Consider the following 20254-nt stretch of genomic DNA (forward strand, 5'->3'; position numbering starts at 1 on the left):
CCCCTTTGTCCTCTTTCTCAATGTTTCGTACGCGACACTATCCATGTTCTTGGGTTCGTGCCTCGCATTAAAGATTTTAAAGTCATTGCGATCTCACTTAAGCATTTTGGTGTCGCAGTTTACACACTTAGTGATAAAAAAATGGGCTGTTAGAAAACAGGCTGTTAGCGATAATGGCGTCAACTTTGACTTTTTGTCCAATGCGCAATTGTTTGGGTCCTATTATTTCTCTGAGGGTGCAGCTCACTGGCTTGGAAATGATCCACGTGAGGATAGTTCGAGTAGTAATGAAGACGGTAAACCGACTCATCTTATTTCCCTTGATTTTGACACGGAAAGTTTCATCTTTTTGAAAGTGCCACATGCCTTGGATGAAGTACATACTACTATAAGGTCTCTGTTTCTTCTTGGGGAATCGCTAGCGTTTTTCTGCATTTCTCCTGATAGTCTCAAAATATGGGTGCTGAAACAAGAGAGTGGAAATACAGGGTGGACTCTATGGTTTGCAGGTCCTTCGAGTAATGATGGATTTGGTATGTTCTATCATTCGGGTCCTAGGAAAAGGGTATTGTATTATAAAGGTGATGGCGGTTGTCTTATTTATGGGAACAAGTCCTATAATATCGCTACTTGCCAAGTTCAGTCGATTGCAAAATCTCTGAGCCATTATGTTGAATTGGAAACATATTCCGAGAGCTTGGTATTGGGCAAAGGATATGGAGCTGAGGATATGACGTCTTCATTCGCCGTTTTGTTTGGCACATAAACAAACCTAAAAAAACATACTACGGAGTATATGTGAAGACCGAGGGTGAATCTCTTATGAATTATTTTAGGAAGACCCTCCGCTCGTAAATAAAGGATAAGTCCATCTCTACTTATTGCTCTTCTTGTTTTCTGTTCCCTACGTCTGATCTAAAGCATGTTTGGCTTAATTTGTTGAAAATGACTTTTTGTTTTTTCAAGCGGAATAACTTATGCCTTTTACGAAATTAGGAGTAGTAATTGGGCATGCCATTAGATGTTGAAACATCCAAATTTCGTGCACTTATAATAGTCGTGTAATGTAACGTAGAATGTTTTGTGCTTGAGATTTTGACGTTGGAGCTCAGTAAATAAGAACAGAACAATTCCGATTTAGCTACGAGTATTTTCAGCTATCATCCCAATTCGTGTTTTAAAGTTTATTGATCAATGAATTGGATTCACTCACTAGTTCGACGAAATTAGGTCAACTGCAGTAAAATAGCAAAATCAAATCAGAACAAAAATGACATAAACCAAGCTATATTCAGAACAAAAATGACATAAACCAAGCTATATTGAATTATTCTGGCTAATTGAAGAGCTAAAAGAACAGACGAGTAACAATTCATGTATCCGACCTTTACCAGTACACGGTCTTCCCAAAACCATCCATAATTGTGATATGTGTAGACAGTAGTGGTTATATTCTCTTAATCAAGGGAAAGACGCCATGTCCTCAGCTCCGTATCCTTTCCACAATAACAAGCTCTCCATATACGTTCCCAAATCCAAAAAGTTATACCTAGATTTTCCGAGCTTTGTCACTTGTCCAGTAGCAATATTATAAGAATTCTTCCCAAAAAAGAAATAGCTATCGCCATCACTCTCATAATAGAGTAATGGTGATAGTGGTGAACATGAACAAGAGAGACTAAAAAAATCATAAGCATGACTTGTCGAATGTCCTGAAAACCATTTAGTCCATACCCCCTTTCCGCTCCCCTGCTTCAGCACCCATATTCCCGATTTTTCTTTAGTAATACTAAAAATTGCCAGCGATTCCCCAAGAATAAACAAATACCTCCTATAATATGACCTTGTTCCTATTCCCTTCGTTTCCTGCGGAATTTCCAAAAGGGTGAATTTTTCCGAATCAAAGTTGAAAGAAATAAGATAATTTTGTTCAGTAAGGGTCAAAACCGCGAGATGAGATCCACGCTGATCTATTCCAAACCAATATACAGCGCCTTGAAAATAAAAAGCAGCTTCTCGATGATAAAACCTTGCTGTAAACATAAGCTCCACGTAGCTACTGATGACATCGAGGCAATTATTTCTAACACTCCATGTTTTTTCACGGAGGGTATAAACCGCGACATGAATCTTTGAATGATTACTTAGCATTGCCACAATTTTATAGTCCTTACAGCGAGGGGAAAATCCAAGTAAATACTTAGCATCAACAAGCGGGCAAGCGGGAATTAACAACGATTTGCGTACAGAAGGGTTCCACAGTCTCATCTCTTTTAAATCAGCAGGCCTATCAGGGTAATGAACGTAGCGGTTCAATAACAACAATTCATTACATCTGCTTATTAGAGCGTATGAATCGGAACTCTTGAAAATATGAGCAGTTTCTTCAAGAGTGTTGCCCCGATGAATTGTCAGGGCGCATCCTTCTGTCCCGGATTCTCCTAATCTCTCGAGGGCAACGATTTTAGTTTCGTTGGAATCAATTTTGCATAGTTTAAGATTCGTGTAAGCAAAGTCGGGTTGATCAATAATGGAGCACCAAGATTTACAGACGCACCTGAATCTTAATAGTGTCTTCACCGGTAAATTTATTATAATAGAAGCCCACAGCTCAGGGGGTAAGTACTTTAATTTGGAAGCGTGGCAAATGTTTGACGCTTTCTCCCCGTTCTTTTCGCTTTCGCCATTGAGATTGATTATGGGCATAGTTAATATTAGGTTTTCTTCTGAAGAGATGAGTCTAATCAATGAACCTAACATCAATCAATATATAATTGAAATATTTATACAAAAAAATAGAAATAAAATATTTTCGATTCCAAATTGTTTCAGAAGACTTAACAGAAAGGAGAGAACTATTAGAAGATAAAAGTTTACAGTTGTCATTGTTAAAGGACTCTCTTATTCTATCCACCAAAAAATTGTTGTAAGACGGATTTACACAAAGATAGAATTAAAATATTAAAATTAAAGATATTTGGGTTGATTAGGATCATCCCGGTGGTAATTGAATTCATAACTGTCTGCTATTATTAACATGAACCACTTTTAAACCCGTGCAAAATTGCACGGGTATATATTTGGGCCGGTATTAATGTTTTTGATTTTTTTTTTTTTTTTTTTTTTTTTTTTTTTTGTATTTCTATTGTACTTATCTAGTTGGTCTAAATCAGCGATCTACATAATTAATGTTTAAACTTGTTACAAATACGTGTTCACATGCAGGGGGTGTTTGGTAAACGGCGGATTGGGGAATTTTCGGCATATTCGAGGCTTTTAGCATGTTTGACTTACCAATCTACTATTTTGAGTGTTTGGTAAATGGCATATTGAAAGAGTAGATTGGAGCTCAATCTACTGTTTTCTAATATGCTGCTCTACCTAGCATATTCACATTAGTAGATTGTGAAATATGAATCCGTCAACAATTTACACATAAATACAACAATCTATTAACCAAAATCTGCTAAATACCAAACACTTTTACTAAATCTGCTAATTGAAATATACTAGTCAAACCTGTTAATACAGTCTGTCATTTATAATCTACTTGACCAATCTGCTTCTGCTAATATCAATCTGCTGATTACCAAACAGGGCCGCAATGTTTTAAGAGGAAATAACAAAGGATATTTTTTTAAAAAATATATCGTACTATCTAGTTTTTAAAAATTATGCATGTAATTTATTCGCATTATATGTAATTCAATCCCGTAATTAAATGTAATTCCATCTCGTAATTATGTAATTTTATTATTATTATTATTATTATTATTATTATTATTATTATTTTTTTTTTTTTTTTTTTTTTTTTTTTTTAAAATTATGTAATTCATTTATATGTAATTAGTTTCATTTATTCCAATTTGTAATTCATTTCGCTTATATGCCATTAATTTCATTTATTTGAAATGTATAAAATTATTTCATAGTATTATTTCATAGTATTTGTTCTAAGACAAAATTCTGAAGAAATAAATACATTGCACACTAACGGGTCCCACAATAACATGTATTTCAAAAAAAAAAAAGTTGAATTAATGGCGTGACACGCCCTGAATTGAGTTGAATTAATAAAGATAAGATTGGTTTTTGTAACACAGTTTTAGGATTCGTCTCAAATATCAGAGTTTATTCCTCATATGGAGGTGTCTGTTTCTTTTCCTCTATTAGGATGGCTTGGGCCGTGTCAACGTCCTTGACATTGAATTTGGTTTCTTTGCCGTCACTCTAGACTTTGCAAACGAGTCAATAATAATATAGGTCATTTTGGATGCGATTTTATCTCGTCATTTGTTATAGGTCAGTTAGGATCTGGGGTAATAATACAACACAAATTCTCGTTTCAGACGGGACTATTTTATAGTTAAATGTAATCACAATGGTATAGGCAGTGTTACAGCTTATGGTAACTGGTTTTCAATAATGGTCACATTTAACGGTAAAATGTTACAAAATCCCGTCTTATTATTTTAGACCAAAAAGGCTCGTCTCATAAGAGTCATAATCTTGAGATTAACTTAATTCTTAACTAGCAAACACACAACATTCTGGCACGCTACAATCTCTGATATAAAGTACAGCACTCCACTCTGAACAGCCAATGACTACAAATTCAATAGCACATATAAGCCGGAAGGCATTCCCAAATTTCTAGCCATAAGCTATTCTCTATAATTTACAAAGAGATATGAAGAATTGAAGACAGTTAAATATTGGAATTATTATGCCATATTCACGGTTCCGAATTGATTGCACAACACCAAGCTCTCAGAATACGTTGTCAGTTGTGAATCATAGCTCATAGACTTTCCAAGCTCCCGTACTTGGCAAGTAACAATATTATAGGATTTCTTCCCATAAACAAGATAGCCACCATCACCCTCAAAATATAATACCCTTTTTGTTGGTGATCCCATATGGTAGAAGAATTCATAACCCTCACGACTTGAAGGACCTGAAAACCATAGAGTCCATAGTCTATTTCCATTCTCCTGTTTCAACACCCATATTCTAAAACTCAAAAGAGAAATGCAGAAAAGCGCTAGTGATTCCCCGAGAATAAATAGAGACCCGGAATAATTTTCTAATTCATCCAACGCAACTGGCAATTCCAAAAAGGTGAAATGTTCCGAATCAAAATCAAAGGAAACAAGATGAGTCTGATTATAAAACCGATAACTAGTAACCTCATCTGGAGTCAATGGAGCATCTCTAAGCCAGTGAGCTGCGCCCTCACAGAAGTAGTAGGCCCCATACAAATTATTAAAGGACGAATAATCGATATTGAGGACATTATCCCTGACAGACCATTGTTGATTACTAAGTGTGTAAACTGCAACACCCATCACACGAAGCTCTACACGCTTAATGCGTTTAAATGCGATTGCAACGACTTTATAATCCTGACTATGAAGCGCAAATCCAAGTACAAATTTAGGCGCGGGCCAATCAGAGGGAAGAAGTGGACAAGGAGGAAGTAGCAATGATTTTCTAATACTCGGATTACATAATCTCATTCCTTTAGACATGTGGTTTTGAGAGTTGCTTATTAAAAGCAAAGAATGACATGTTCCATAAAGATAGCACTTTTTAGAAACTTTAAAAATGTCAGTTTGTTTGCGAAAAGTGTTAGCCTCACGAAGTGACAAGCATCCTTCACGTAGATCGCAGGACCGCAATATCTCGAGGGTTAATAATATACCCGAATTTAATCTGTTATTTTGACAGTGTTTAAGATGCATTGAAATAAAATCCGAGTGATTGATAAGAGAGCACCAAGATCTACATACGCACCTGAATCTTAATAGAGTTTTGGCTGGCAATTTTGCGAGAATTAGAGTCAATATTTCTGGTGGTATGTATTTATTTGAACGTCTTTTGCTAATCTTCATCTTCCTTAATTAATTGATGATGATCACTTGATCACAAAGAGGGGTTTTTGTCTGATGAGATGGAAGAAACCCTACGGGCGTAAGTTAATGTTTGAGAATCAAGGATTTTCTATACATATGGGCGTAAGTTAATGTTTGATCACAAATTTGGTTAACACATACATTTACAATTTATATCTTGAAATTATGATGAAATGTAAAATTAATCAACAAATTACACTACAAGAAAAACTAAAACAGGCGACCGAAATTTGGCGACTGATATATTCAGTCGCCAAATTGGCGACTGAAATCAGTCGCCAATTTGGCGACTGTCTTTTTTAAAAAGGGGATCAAACTTGGCGACCGAGATTTTTAATTTGGCGACTGATTTATGTGTAGTCGCTAATTTGGCGACTGAAATGCAGTCGCCAAAATGAATTTCAGTCGCCAATTTTCTTAGTAGAAACCAGGCTGTCATTTTTTAAAAAAGGAATCAATTTGGCGACGAGTTTTAAAATTTGGCGATCGATGTATGTGTAGTCGCCAAATTTGGCGATCGAAATGCGATCGCCAAATGGCTTTTCGTCGCCAAATTTGTTTATAGAAAACGGAACTCCTCTCTCTCGCTTTACTCTTTGAAAAAAAAAAAAAAAAAAAAAGAAGAGAGGAAAGCAATGGCGACGACAACAACCACACAACCACACCACCACTTCCACCACTTCCACCACCGTGACCACCGTTCTCATTGCCTCCATCACTCTCTTTAATTAGGTTAGTTTTTTTTTGTTTAATTTCAGTTTAATTTGTTTAATTTGTTAGATTAATTTGTAGTTAGTTTGATTAATTTGTGGTTAGTTTGTTAGATTTATTTGTAGTTAGTATGTTAGATTAATTTGTAGTTAGATTTAGTTTAATTTGTGTTTGAATTAAAAGGGAATGATTAAGGGGGTTTGTGTTTAGGTTTAGGGTTATGGGTGGGGGTTTGGTCGGTAGTGGGTGGTGGCGGTGGGGGAAGGGTGGCCGTGGGTGGTGGCGGTGGGGGAAGGGTGGCCGTGGGTGGTGGCGGTGGGGGAAGGGAATTAATTATTGTTATTATTATTAGTATTAGTATTATTATTAGTATTAGTATTATTATTATTATTGTTATTGTTATTATTATTATTATTATTATTATTATTATTATTATTATTATTGTTATTATTATTATTATTATTATTATTATTATTATTATTATTATTATTATTATTATTATTATTATTATTATTATTATTATTATTATTATTATTATTATTATTATTATTATTATTACTAATTAAACCGCCTTATTATTATTAATGTTAAGCTAAGTGAAACCGTCCTTTGCATTAATGGAATTAGCTAAGTGAAACCGTCTTTTGGATTAAGAGAAATTATCTATTAGCTAAGTAGAACCTTCTTTAGGACTTGATTTTGATAAATTTAGTTTGATAATTCATGTTATTGATGAATTGAGGTAGAATAACCTTGTTATTTTTGTTTTTCTTTTCTCTTTTCAGGGTTGTCGCATGTTGCTAGGCACCACCGCACGCTGTAGTTGTTGCTTCTTGTTTTCTTTTCATTTTTGCTTTTACTTGATTAGGTAACCTCCTCTTACCGGTTACTTTTTAAATTTACTAATTTTAGTTCAAATTATGTTACGGACTTTAGGATAGAAGCCTTTACTATGTGGTTGAATTGGGCTATTGATTGACTTAATTAATTTAGTACTTGATTGTGTTGTTGTTTGATTTGATGTTGACTTAGTACCCGTTCAAGAATTACTCATTAGGAGTAATTCTTGAATAGTCCCCATTTTGGGACTGTCTTTGTACGTTTCAAGTCATTTAGGTAGTAAACACGTACTTGTGATTTATTAATGAGGAATGAGTTTGGTGGCGATCCCTTTAATGTTCTCCGAATACATGTATATGTGTATTTGGAGAACTGAAGGGAATTGCTGCCGAATTTTTTCCTCATTAATAAATTACAAGTGTGTTTGCTAGTGACTTGAAACGTACATTGACGGGTTTAGGTTGGAGTGATAAGGACCCCATTCGAAGATGGATTATTTATTGACAATATTTATATATTGTTTTCATATGTTTATTGTATAATGTGGAGTATAATGTTTAAATTTTGTATTTAATATTATTGTTATTTTTTAAAAATGTTTAAATTTCTTTGGGGTCTTCTTTAGATTAAAATGAAGAGATTGGAACGTTCATGGATGTATGAAGGAAGATTAGACCATTCCAATAAGAAAAGACGTCCTACCGCTAGATTTATAAAGGGTGTTAGCGAGTTTATTGAATTTGCTAAACAACAAGATGAATATGACTTGGTAGACAAAAAACTTAGGTGCCCTTGTGCCAAATGCAAAAACCTGAAATACCAGCTTGACATTGTAGTAGAAGAACATCTCATTATAAACGGGTTTAAGCCAAATTATTACAATTGGATTTCACATGGAGAAGCATATTCTCCAATTCATGAACAAACTCACACCCAACAAATACAAAATGATGAGAACCCATATAGAGAGATGGTTGTTGATGCTATGGATTCCACTATTTTTAATAGTGATGACCATACAACTATTTCTGAAGAACAACCGCCACACCCACAAGCAAAAGCCTTTCTTGACATGTTAAAAGCCTCAGAAAAACCCTTGTATGAAGGAAGCAGAATGACATTGTTACAAGCCGCTTCTAGGCTAATTACCTTGAAATGTGAGTTCAATATGCCATTTGTTCTTTGTTGATGGCATTGCCTCGTTCCTTGAGGAATCTTTCCCGGATGATAATATCATGACCCGAAGTTTCTACACTACCAAAAAAGTAGTTAAAGGTCTTGATTTCGCATGAAAAGATTGATGCATGTCCGAAGGATGCATGCTATTTTGGAAAGATGATGCTTTGCTTGACAAATGTAAAGATTGTGGGGCGGATAGATATGAGACAAGTGAAGGAGATACTGATTTTGGTGTTGAAAAAAGGAAACGGTAGTAAGAGGGCCAAAAAGAGTAAGAAACCAATAGCATGTAACCAATTGTTTTACTTTCCTCTCGCACCAAGACTTCAAAGAATCTATGCCACCAAAAACATTGCCGAACAAATGAGATGGCACAAAGAAAACCCACGTGCTCCGGGGAAGATGAGTCATCCTAGTGATGGGGAAGAATGGAAACGATTTGATCAGATGTATCCTGATTTTGCCAAGGAACCCCGCAATGTACGACTTGGCTTGTGTACGGATGGATTTGATCCTTTCGGTAATTTTGGGAGGAAGTATTCTTGTTGGCCCGTTATGGTCACACCATACAACTTACCACCTTGGTTATGTATGAAAAGACCATTTATCTTCTTGTCACTTATTGTTCCGGACCAAAAAGCCCGAAACGTAATTTGGATGTTTATTTACAACCATTGGTGGAGGAGTTGAAATATTTGTGGGAAGTTGGGGTGGAAACTTATGATGTGTCTAAAAAACAAAATTTTCAACTTAAAGCTTCCCTTTGTGGACAATAAATGATTTTTCCGCCTATGGTATGCTATCGGGTGGACTACACAAGGACAAAAAGCATGTCCTTGTGCATGGAGGAAAGTAAAGCATTTTGGCTTCCCAATAGCAAGAAAATAAGCTGGTTTGATTGTCATAGATACTTCTTACGAGAGGGAAATCCACATAGGAAGAACAAGAAAGCTTTCACAAAAGGTAAAGAGGTGCTTGATGCCCCTCCGAAACGAGTGCTTGGGATGAGATATGGAAGACGGTATGTGATTTACCATCCCTTATTGATGGTACCGAGGAAGAATTTAAAGAATTGAAAAAGCAGAAAAACGGTTGGTTTAAAAGAAGCATTCTTTGGGACCTTCCTTATTGGAAGACAATGTTGATAAGACATAATTTGGATGTAATGCACATAGAAAAGAATTTCTTTGAGCAACTAATTGACATGATCATGGATGTAGAAGGTGAAAAATGTGATAGCATTGCTTCTAGAAAAGATTTGCAGAAATTTTGTCATCGTCCCAAATTACACATTCGCGGCGACGGGTCTAAGCCAACATCCATTTTCACTCTCGACAAAGCTAAGAGAAAAGTATTGTGTGAGTGGTTACAAAATTTGAAGTTTCTGATGGCTATGCATCGATTTTAGTCGATGGGTTGATCTTAAGAAGTGAAGTTGCAAGGCTTGAAAAGTCATGATTGTCATGTATTCATGGAGCGATTATTACCCGTTGCTTTGAAACACCTCGTGCCGACAAACGTTTGGAATGCAGTTGTTGAGATTAGTCAATTCTTCCGAGATTTATGTGCCTCTTCAATATGTGTTGATGACATGATTCGTCTGGAAGAGCAAATACCACAGATATTGTGTAAGCTTGAAATGATCTTTCCTCCTGCATTTTTTAACTCCATGGAGCATCTACCGGTTCATTTGCCATATGAAGCCAAAGTTGGGGGACCCGTCCAATATAGGTGGATGTATCCATTTGAAAGGTAATTAAGATAATCTAGCTACTTTTAAATTAAAATTAATAATAATAACTAATCTATTTATTATATGTTAACTTTATTATTAATAAAACTCATCATTAACTTTTATAGGTTTCTTAATCATTTGAAGAAAAAAATTGGTAATAAAGCTAGGGTGGAATGTTCTATATGCAATGCTTATTTAACGGAAGAGATTGCAAACTTTTGTTCTCTTTACTTTGAAAAACATATAGAAACCAAAGCAAAAAACTTGAATGTTGAGAAACCGGATGAAGTAGACGGAAGTTTACCCGAATTTTTTCAAACTCAAGATGATGAAGGGTGTTCATCAAAGGGGCAAACACGATATTTGGATAATAAAGAGTATAATCGTGCCCACCTTTACGTGCTATCTAATTGTGACCTCTTGGAGCCATACGAAACACAGTTTGTTAATGATTTCATTCAGAGGAATCCTAATATAAGTAAGGATGATGTTTGGGACAAACATGAGGACCAATTTCCATCATGGTTTCAGAAACATGTAATTGAGTTGAATATTCAAGATGATTTGATAAGAAGTTTGGCTTTTGGTCCTTCAAAAATGGTAAGAACGTGGAATCGATACTCGGTTAATGGGTTTAATTTTCAAACATTCAACCACGGTAAAGGTAAGGCTAGGTGCAATTGGGGGTTACTATTTCTTCTCTTGATGACAACGAATACTATGGTATAGTTGAAGATATCTTTGAAATTAGTTATAGTGGACGTGACCGAGCTTATAAAACTGTCTTATTCAAGGTTGATTTGGAAGGATAATTGTATTTGGAATGAGAGTACATGAACAATACAAGCTTGTAGAAGTGAATCGTACTAGAACATACTCTAAGTATGATCCATTTATACTTGCACATCAGGCTCATCAAGTGTATTTTGCTACTTATCCAAGCACAACAAATGATAGAAATCAAAATGCGTGGTGTGCAATCTTTAAGACGAAGGCACGGTCACAAGTTGATACAACTTTTTTCCAAGAAGAAAACGTTTCAAATGAAACGCTTTTGTCTCCACCTGATGAAATCAACTATGAGCATGAGAATAAAGATGGTGAAGACATGGAAGAGGAAGAATTTTATGATGTGGAAGAGAGACTGCGGGGGGAGGATGAGGCGGAGGAGGAGGAGGAGAGAAGGGAAGAAGAGGAGGAGAGGAGGGGGGAAGATGAGGTGAGGAGGAGAAGGGAGGAGGAGAAAAGGAGGAAGGACGAGGGGTTTGGAGATGAAGATGATTATGATGATGATGATGACGATGAGGAAGAGGATGAGGATGAGGACGAGGGGTTTGAAGATGAAGATGATTAAATTGGTATAATTTTGTATTACTCAAGAGTAAATTATTAAAATTTAGAAGTCTGTATAATTTTCATTTATCATTATTTGTGTTAATTTATATTTGTATTACTGCAGATGGCTGGAGCAGGTCGAGGTAGGAAGCGTGGAGGCGGCTCAGGAGGAGGACAGAGTACGCGTCCGGAGCAGGAGGAGGAGTTTGTGCAGGAGGATCCGATGCATGACGGTGACGGTGAGGAGACCGACGCTACCGACGAGCCACCACGGGTGCCGATACGGTACACTTCGGATCATAAGATGATTCTTGAGCCGGCGGGATTATGGTAAGTTTTATTCTTTATTAGTCTACTATTTTGTTTTTTTTGTATTTTTTTTTTTAAAATAATAATTGTTTGTAATTTTACATGTTCAAAATAAATGCAGGTTTATGGACGATTGCGTGGTACAAGGTGTCACGAAAAGCACGAAGACTAATTTCGTGGGTCCAATTCCTACATCGTGGACACAAGCTTCTCAAGCACAAAGAGATGCGTGGTTCAATAACTTTCGGGTATATATTTTCCGTAATTCTTTGTTTTAATAACCAAGGTTATACTTTTATAAATACTAATATGAAATTTTGTCGCTTTTTTTTTGTAGCAAGCATATGCTTGGTCACCGTCTCAAGAACGGAATGTCCGTATCAGGTACGAGGAAGTCGGTACTCGACGATATCGGGACGTGATTTGGAAGGTAGTTAGGCGCCCAAAGGAACCAGACCACATGAAAGGTATTTAATTAACTTGTTTTGTTATTTGTATTAATTAATTAGTATATACTCTCTTTTATTATAAATAATATCAGTAACTTATTAGTTATGATTTCATATGTGTAATTGCAGGTGACAAGTATGAAGGCTTAATAAAGCATACCAAAACTCCCGCTTTTCAGAAGAAGTCTAAGCAAGCATCCCTCAACAAAAGAGGAGGAAAGGAAGACGCCGTGAACGAGCCTACTCATTACGCGGGTTCACGATCGTTCTGGAATCGTATGTTGGGTGTAAGTACTTTGTCTATTATTTTACACTTTTTTTTTGTTTTCAATGCAACATGTTTATTTTATGTTAGATTTTTTGTTGATTTTATAACATGTATGTTTTTTTTTCATTCAGAGAGGAAAGAAGAAGTCACAGCCGATTGCGACGGTACCGGAACTGTTTCTGGACACGCATTCCAGAGTTGACGGAAAAGGGGTTAGAACTTGGACTAAGCCAAAAGACAAGCAATTATATGTAAGTTTTCCGTAACCTTTAATTTTTGTTAATTTATTCTCTTTTAAAATGTCGTATATAAGGTGGTTACCATATTAACTTACTACCATTTGTTTAATATTGTAGGAAGCATTTGAACGAGAAAAAGCCGCCAATCCAGAAAAACCGGACAATGACATATGGTATGAGTTGGTGGATGGCTTCAAGAAAGGGCACGTGTATGGTACCGGAAGTTCAACACCGGCTTTCTATGAGAAAACGCGTAGAAGATCGACTTCAACAATTCCCAAAGAACACGTATCAACCGGGAATTATTAGTCAACTTCAAAGTCAAATAAGAGAGCGTGATGAACGTGATGCCAAACGTGATGAAGAACTTGCCAAACGTGATGAAGAATTCCGGAAAATGAAGGAAAGAATGGAAATGTTTGAGACTTGGTGGCAAGGTTGTAACCCCGGACCTAGATCCAATTACGATCCAAATGATCCGCATGGTCCACATGGGGGGAGTGGAGCCGGTGTTGGCTTCCAAGTAAGATGATTGGGAGGTTAGCTTAGCTTGTAAGACTTGAACATTTAGACTTGAACATTTAGAATAGTTTAGCTTGTAAAACTTTCATTTTCAATATATGAAATGAAGTTTGAGAAATTGGGAGGTGTTGGGTTGAAATGTATGGTGTTGTGTGTGTTGAAATGGGATGTATGGTGTTGTGGAACATCGGTTTGTATGCAGGTTGTAAATTTTTGGCTAGCAATGAAAACGAAAAAATCCACCAAAACTTACAGTAGCTTTGGCGACTGATTCCTGATTTGGCGACTGCAAGTCAGTCGCCAAATTGGCGACTGATGTTAAGGTAGTCGCCAAAATGGCGACTGATTTGTAGTCGCCAAATCAGAATCCAGTCGCCAAATTGCCTCAGTCAAATTGGCTACGTCACCCAAAAATGGCGACTGAATTAGCATTTGGCGACTGCATTTCAGTCGCCATTTTGGCGACTACCTAGCATCGATCGCCAAATTGGCGACTACCCATTGGGATCGCCATTTTTGGTATTTGGCGATCGATTTGTCGATCGCTAAATTTGGCGACCGACTTTAGTCGCCAAAGCTAAAAAAGGCGACTAAGGTCCGCGACTGACGTTTGGCGACTGATTTCAGTCGCCAAATTTGGCGACTGATTTCAGTCGCCAAAATCAGTCGCCTGTTTTAATTCTTTTTGTAGTGTTATGTGACACGTTCACCACTCCCGTTGTTAATATTATTACTTTTACTACATCCCCTGTTAATACTATTATGTTCACTACTTCTTCGGTTACTGTTGTTTGTTTAATTACCCCTTTTATTTTTACAGTTAACCAGTTTGTTTTGTCAAACTCATATATTTAAATAAATTTTATTTTCTTAAAATCGAATTATTAGTTAATTTTTCATATTTCCCCGTTGTTCTTACTGTTAGTTTCATTTCATGTTTTGTGACTACTATAATACTATTACTTTCACTTCTCCCGCCATCATAATTTTTTCTTTCACTATTCCCGCATTTATTATTGTTAATTTCACTACTCTCATTACCGCTAGTACGACTCACTACTCCGGTTGCTATTATTGTTGTTTTTACTACTCATATGAGTGGTTACTATCATATCATAATAGCAGTTGATTATCTAATTGTATTAGAGTTATATATATATATTTAAATAAATCTGAAATATTAGATTAGAATATTATTTAAGAGCAATCATTATTATTTACTAATTAAATTACAAATCTAATGATTATGGAATATTATATTTTTTTTGGAAATCTAGATTAATTTATTTACCTTTTAATATTTTCCAAAATATATATATTAATATTATATTTATGTATGTTAAATAATTAACATCTTTATACTAATTAATACCATAAGTAAGACATATTATTTTAAGGAAAATAACCATATTATAATGTTCTCTAAATACTTCAACCAAAACTATATAATATTTACATTGAAATCCCTTGGCCGGGTCCATCACACAGTGCTATGATTAAAAACTATATAGTAAAATTATTTTGTATAAATTTATTTAATTACATTGAAGTTCCTCAGTTTCTGGAATTAATTGATAGTATTGATTGATTGATTGATGAATTTAGTTTATTTTGTTATAGTGGTAGAATATGTTAAAATAATACTACCTTCGTACCACACCCAAGGTAACGTAGGGAAAAATGGAGTATTTAAGAAAAAATGAAAAAGGTAAGGGTAAAGAGGGAATAAATAGGTGGGTTATGTAATTGGGTGTTTAATTATGGGTTGCTAGTTGGGATATGTAATGGTATTTTGTGTAAATATCAAATGGTTATAAGGATAACTTGGTAATATTGTGGGCCAAATAAGGAATGTTACCTTTGGTGTGATACGTCCGTTTATAGTAAGTGTAACCTTGAGAAAAAGGATTGTACATCGGATGTACTACATCATATTTAATGATTTTTTGAGTTTTTGTGTATTTTTTTCGAGTATTATAAAGTTTATAAATTACATTTTAGTTTTATGATGTCAAAAATCAAATCTTTTTGAACTTATATGTAATTTTTTTGAGTTATAACTTTTTGAGATTAAAGTTTAAGTAAATAAACTCAAAAACTTTAAAATAAAACTCAAAAATTTTAGATTAAAACTCAAAAACTTTATATTAATGCTAAAAAATTATAACATCTGATGTACTACATAGATGTATAATCCACTTACTGTGTTACCTTTGGTGGGCTACGGAGGGAATATACAACAAAGTAATATTTTCATATTAGGATAAATATTTGTAAATCACACAATTCTAAACATCTCTGTTACAACTTACAATTGTTTGATGATGGTCAAGGTGAAAGAGGGATTTTTCTGATGAGATGGATTGAAACCCTCCGGGTATAAGTTAAATATGTTTTGGCAACAAGGCTCTTCTATCAATTCAGATTACATTATATATGGAGTAAAGTATCGACGTTGGTCTATAAAGGTGGACTTAGGGGTTAAAACTTGGCCTCGTCGTCGAGAAGAAAAAAGTGTCGTCAATGCATAATAATTTGTCGCCATTTTAGCGATTGTGTAATTTAATTGTAGCCATTTCGGACTGAATTGGAAATTGGGTGGAGTTACGCCCAATTCTAAATGAAAATTCCTTTTTTAGGGTTATCAAACATCAAAATTGGGCTACTTTTGGACTTAATTCCCAAATCCAAGTTCTCAAACATGTCGATAGCATCACTACCAGTCATAGGGTACCACTATCAGTACGTACTAGGGGTGTAACATAGCCGATTTGAGCTCTAGTTCGGATGAGCTTGGAATAATCTGCTCCGAAACTCGAGCTTGGAATACAACTGGAGGTATAATAGTATTAATCTTTGATTGGATTCTTCAAATGGTCCATATACTCGGAATTTTGATGTCTTAGTCTAGTGGTTAAGATGGAGGTATTGTGGACAATAGGTCCCAGGTTTGAATCCCCCTCCCCCTTATTGTAATGCGACTATGTGCGCGCTTTGTGAGACCAAAAAAAAAAAATGAATCCCCCTACTACTAAGAGAATAAAAACTCTTAGTAGTTTTCCCGCCTAAGAAAATAACTCTCAAAACTATATATGGAAACAATATTACATTTATATTTACCCCTTTTACAAGAAACAATTATTATCCCTAATTTATTAGTATACAATCATTTCCATAAATGTTATCCTTCATCAGTTACACTCTAAAATTACGCAAATCTCCTTTTATCCTTTTATAGTATTATCCTTCATCAGTTAGACTCTAAATATGATTTTCTAAATGACGTAACAAATTTTTATGTATTTTCTTTATTACAAATAAAAAATAAAAATAAAAAATATTAATTAATTATTTGTAAATTGTCTTTTAAATGCGTAATATACTGTTTTTACATGTTTTCGTTATAAGGTAATACACATTTTAATTAGATCTTACATCACTTAATTTTACTTTATGTCATATCCTATACCGATATAACATTTTAACAGTAAACTAAAAACAGTTTCAGACAAAAATAACTTAAAACTTTCGTTTTCTACCTCTTACTAAGATTATATTTAGTACTCCGTACATCTATAAATATTATTAAAAGGGTAAACCTTAAAAGCCACGTAGACAATGCCACCTAGCATTACTAAATGCCACCTTGCATAACTAAAATTCCACGTCACCAATTATAGAAAGCCACGTCATTACTTCTTATTTAAAAAGAAAAAAAATTGAACCATTAAATGTAAATAGCATAACAAACATTAACTTTGGCTTTTTTAATTTTTAAATAAATTAAACAACCATTAAAAATAAATTCATACTAAATTTAAAATTTTTACGTTTATTGTTAGAATATTTTAAGCAACAAATAAATATCACATAATTATACACCATTTATAAAATAATAAATAACTTGTAAATATTAAGAGCAAATAATAACATACTTAACATTAAACATTAATATTTGAATTTTTAAAACTAAAATAGGTTAAACAAAAAATTAAAAATGTACATCACTCTAATTTTAAAATGTTTATATGTGCAACTCCCTCTTAAATCTTATTGAAATAAACTTGCTCAATTTTGTTAAATTAGATAAATAAATAAATCTATACATATAATTTATAAATAAAAGGCAAGGCAAAATATCCACCTCTTTTAGTTTCGTAAGATAACTCGCTAAACAATTCTCATGTAATGTGAATTTTTTTTTAAAAAGAAAAAAAAGAAAAAAAACCTTTTACATTTCTTTCTATTTACTCTATATTTATATCTATAATAAATATGCTAATAATGAAAACGAATACTCAAAAGTCATGAAACCTTTCTACATATTTATGTATATACTCCCTCCATTTTTTAATATATGACGTTTTGCTTTTTCGAGACGAGCCTTTAAATTTAATATTTACAAAAATATATTTGGTAAAAAATTATAAAAATTATACCATTAAATTCCTTATGAAAAACTCTTTCATATGAGTATACATATCACTATATTTAAACATATAATTTGAAAGATAATGAAGAGAGAAGTGTATGTCTCGAAAGGTGAGAAAGTCATATATAGAAAAATAGAGGGAGTATTAACTTTGTTAATAATAATAAAAAAAAGTCTAAAAGTCATTAAATGCATCCTCATTTGGCTATATAAATGTTTTATGGAAGACAACATTTGTGAGCCAAAATTCAAGCCAAAATTGTTTTTACCCTTATTGCCAAAAGAATTGTATGTATGTGTCAATAATCTTTCTTATCATTGTATCAACATCAAGGTAAGTGTATTAAAGTTTTTAAATTAATAACTTATTTATTTATTTTTAATTCGATTGGTTTGAAGTAATCTTCACATTTTTAACCCTAATATATATGTAATTTTGTTTTCATTTAGAGACTATCAAAATTTGTAGAGTTGAAATATTCAAAGGTAAATATACTTATATCTTTATAATTCAATGCCTATTTCTTACCTTATTTAAGAGAAAACTTAAATTAATAACGATAAGGTTAATACTACATAAATCAAATTCCATCATTTTATTTGTTATTAATCACTCAATGGATTTTTTTTGTATGGATAGTTAATTGGAAAAAGAAGACTATATGAAGAAGAGAAATATTATAATTGCTTAAACAAATACTCCCCCCCATTACACTCAATACTATGTTATAAACTAACTACAAGATTGACAACATGAATGTGAATGAGTAATTGTTTTTAGGTTCATAATTTTTTTTTTATTATTTCAGAAACTTTCAACTATATGTTTTATTTGGGTATGTGTTATTTTTTTATTCATCATTTTTTCTTTGAAAAATAGCTCTCATAGAATGAAATTGGAGTTGCGAGGATTTCAATCTTATTAACAAGTTGGACAAAAAAATCTCTTTTGGTATTTATAATAGCTAAATGTAAATTATTGTCTAATACTTATGCGTACATGTCATATTATCTTGTGTGTATGTCTTATAACACAAATGAGATTGCAGTGAGATTTGTAGTAGGCTACCATTTAGCTCATTTTATTTATGCAAAATTTTTAAATTTAGGATTTTTGATAAATTGATATAAACGATATATTAAGATTATCATTTATTAAACTTCATAATTATGCTACTAGAAAATATGATTTATGAGAATGAAAAGATTGAGAAGATAAAAAGTTCTATAATTCTATATCTTCTTAACTCCTTACATTTCGAGATTTATTATTCTCAAAAAAAAAAAAAGAAAAAAAAAAGATCAATAATTTAATATTATGGATTAATTACTCTTTCGTCTTCACGTACAAACTTTATTGGCCTAAATGACAAAGGGACATTCAAGCTTTCACATAGAAAATTTAGTACATAATCTATACAATCTAATTAAAAGGTAATCTTAAGCATTTATCATGAATTGCTTGACGTATTAAAGGTAATTATTTTTTTTAAAACCACATGTTATTAGTATATTAATCAAAATAAACAACTAAAGTACAATATATAGTTTTGAAATAAACCAAAGTTGTCAAAGAAATAAGACACTAACCAACTAACTTTTATGTATTCCAAGACTATATTTTTTAAATGGATCAACTAATTGCTCAGACAAGTATAAATAAAAAGATAAAAATAATAAAATTAAAACAGATAAACTCGTGAATTTCACGGGTCACAAACCTAGTTATAACATTAAACTCCAAGTATAGTTAATTTATACAATTAATTTAGTAAGAAAATTTCTTGATAAAACAAATCTAAAAAATACTGTGCTATAGCACGGAAACTATACTAGTACAAAATCAAGAACACATGTAAGCCGGTGGGCACTCCATCGTCAACTTCCTTGCATTATTCCTTCCGGCAAGGCAAGGACATTCACTTGTGCGAGTGTGTGACTAAGTTTAAATAGTTCCCTATATTAACCATCACTCTTAGACCTGGCAAACAGATCGAGTCGTATCGGGTTCGTGTTCGTGTCACATGTAAACGGGTCACAGACCCTCCAACCCAAACCCGACCCAATTAAATTTCGTGTCGTGTTCGTGTCGACCCACTTACATAAATGGGTCATCAAGCCTCAACCCTAACCCATTAATTTCGTGTCGGGTTCGGGTCGTGTTTTCGTGTCTTGTCCATATTTGGAAAGTTTAAGTATATTTATGTGATGAAAGATCAAGAAAAATTAGGATTAATTTAGTAAATAGATCTTTCGTGTCGAGTTCGTGTTTAGAGAGCTCAACCCAAACCCAACCCAATTAAATATCGTGTCGTGTTCG

The 20254-nt window shown here is 33.6% G+C and overlaps 2 protein-coding genes and 1 long non-coding RNA gene across 3 annotated transcripts; 1 reads left to right on the forward strand and 2 right to left on the reverse strand.

The window, feature by feature from the left end:
- Window positions 1–1461: 1461 nt before the first annotated feature.
- LOC141587754 (F-box/kelch-repeat protein At3g06240-like) lies at window positions 1462–2706 on the reverse strand. Its single transcript, XM_074409222.1, has one exon. The coding sequence runs from the start codon at window positions 2704–2706 to the stop codon at window positions 1462–1464; it is 1245 nt and encodes a 414-aa protein (XP_074265323.1).
- A 2018-nt stretch (window positions 2707–4724) lies between these two features.
- LOC141587755 (uncharacterized) lies at window positions 4725–5519 on the reverse strand. Its single transcript, XM_074409223.1, has one exon. The coding sequence runs from the start codon at window positions 5517–5519 to the stop codon at window positions 4725–4727; it is 795 nt and encodes a 264-aa protein (XP_074265324.1).
- A 7083-nt stretch (window positions 5520–12602) lies between these two features.
- On the forward strand, window positions 12603–13253 carry LOC141658650 (uncharacterized). The gene is made up of 3 exons (XR_012549333.1): window positions 12603–12760; window positions 12873–12992; window positions 13098–13253. It is a non-coding gene; the product is annotated as an uncharacterized LOC141658650 (long non-coding RNA).
- Window positions 13254–20254: the final 7001 nt, after the last annotated feature.

Source organism: Silene latifolia, chromosome 6 (genome assembly GCF_048544455.1).
Source record: "Silene latifolia isolate original U9 population chromosome 6, ASM4854445v1, whole genome shotgun sequence".
Lineage (NCBI taxonomy): Eukaryota > Viridiplantae > Streptophyta > Magnoliopsida > Caryophyllales > Caryophyllaceae > Silene > Silene latifolia.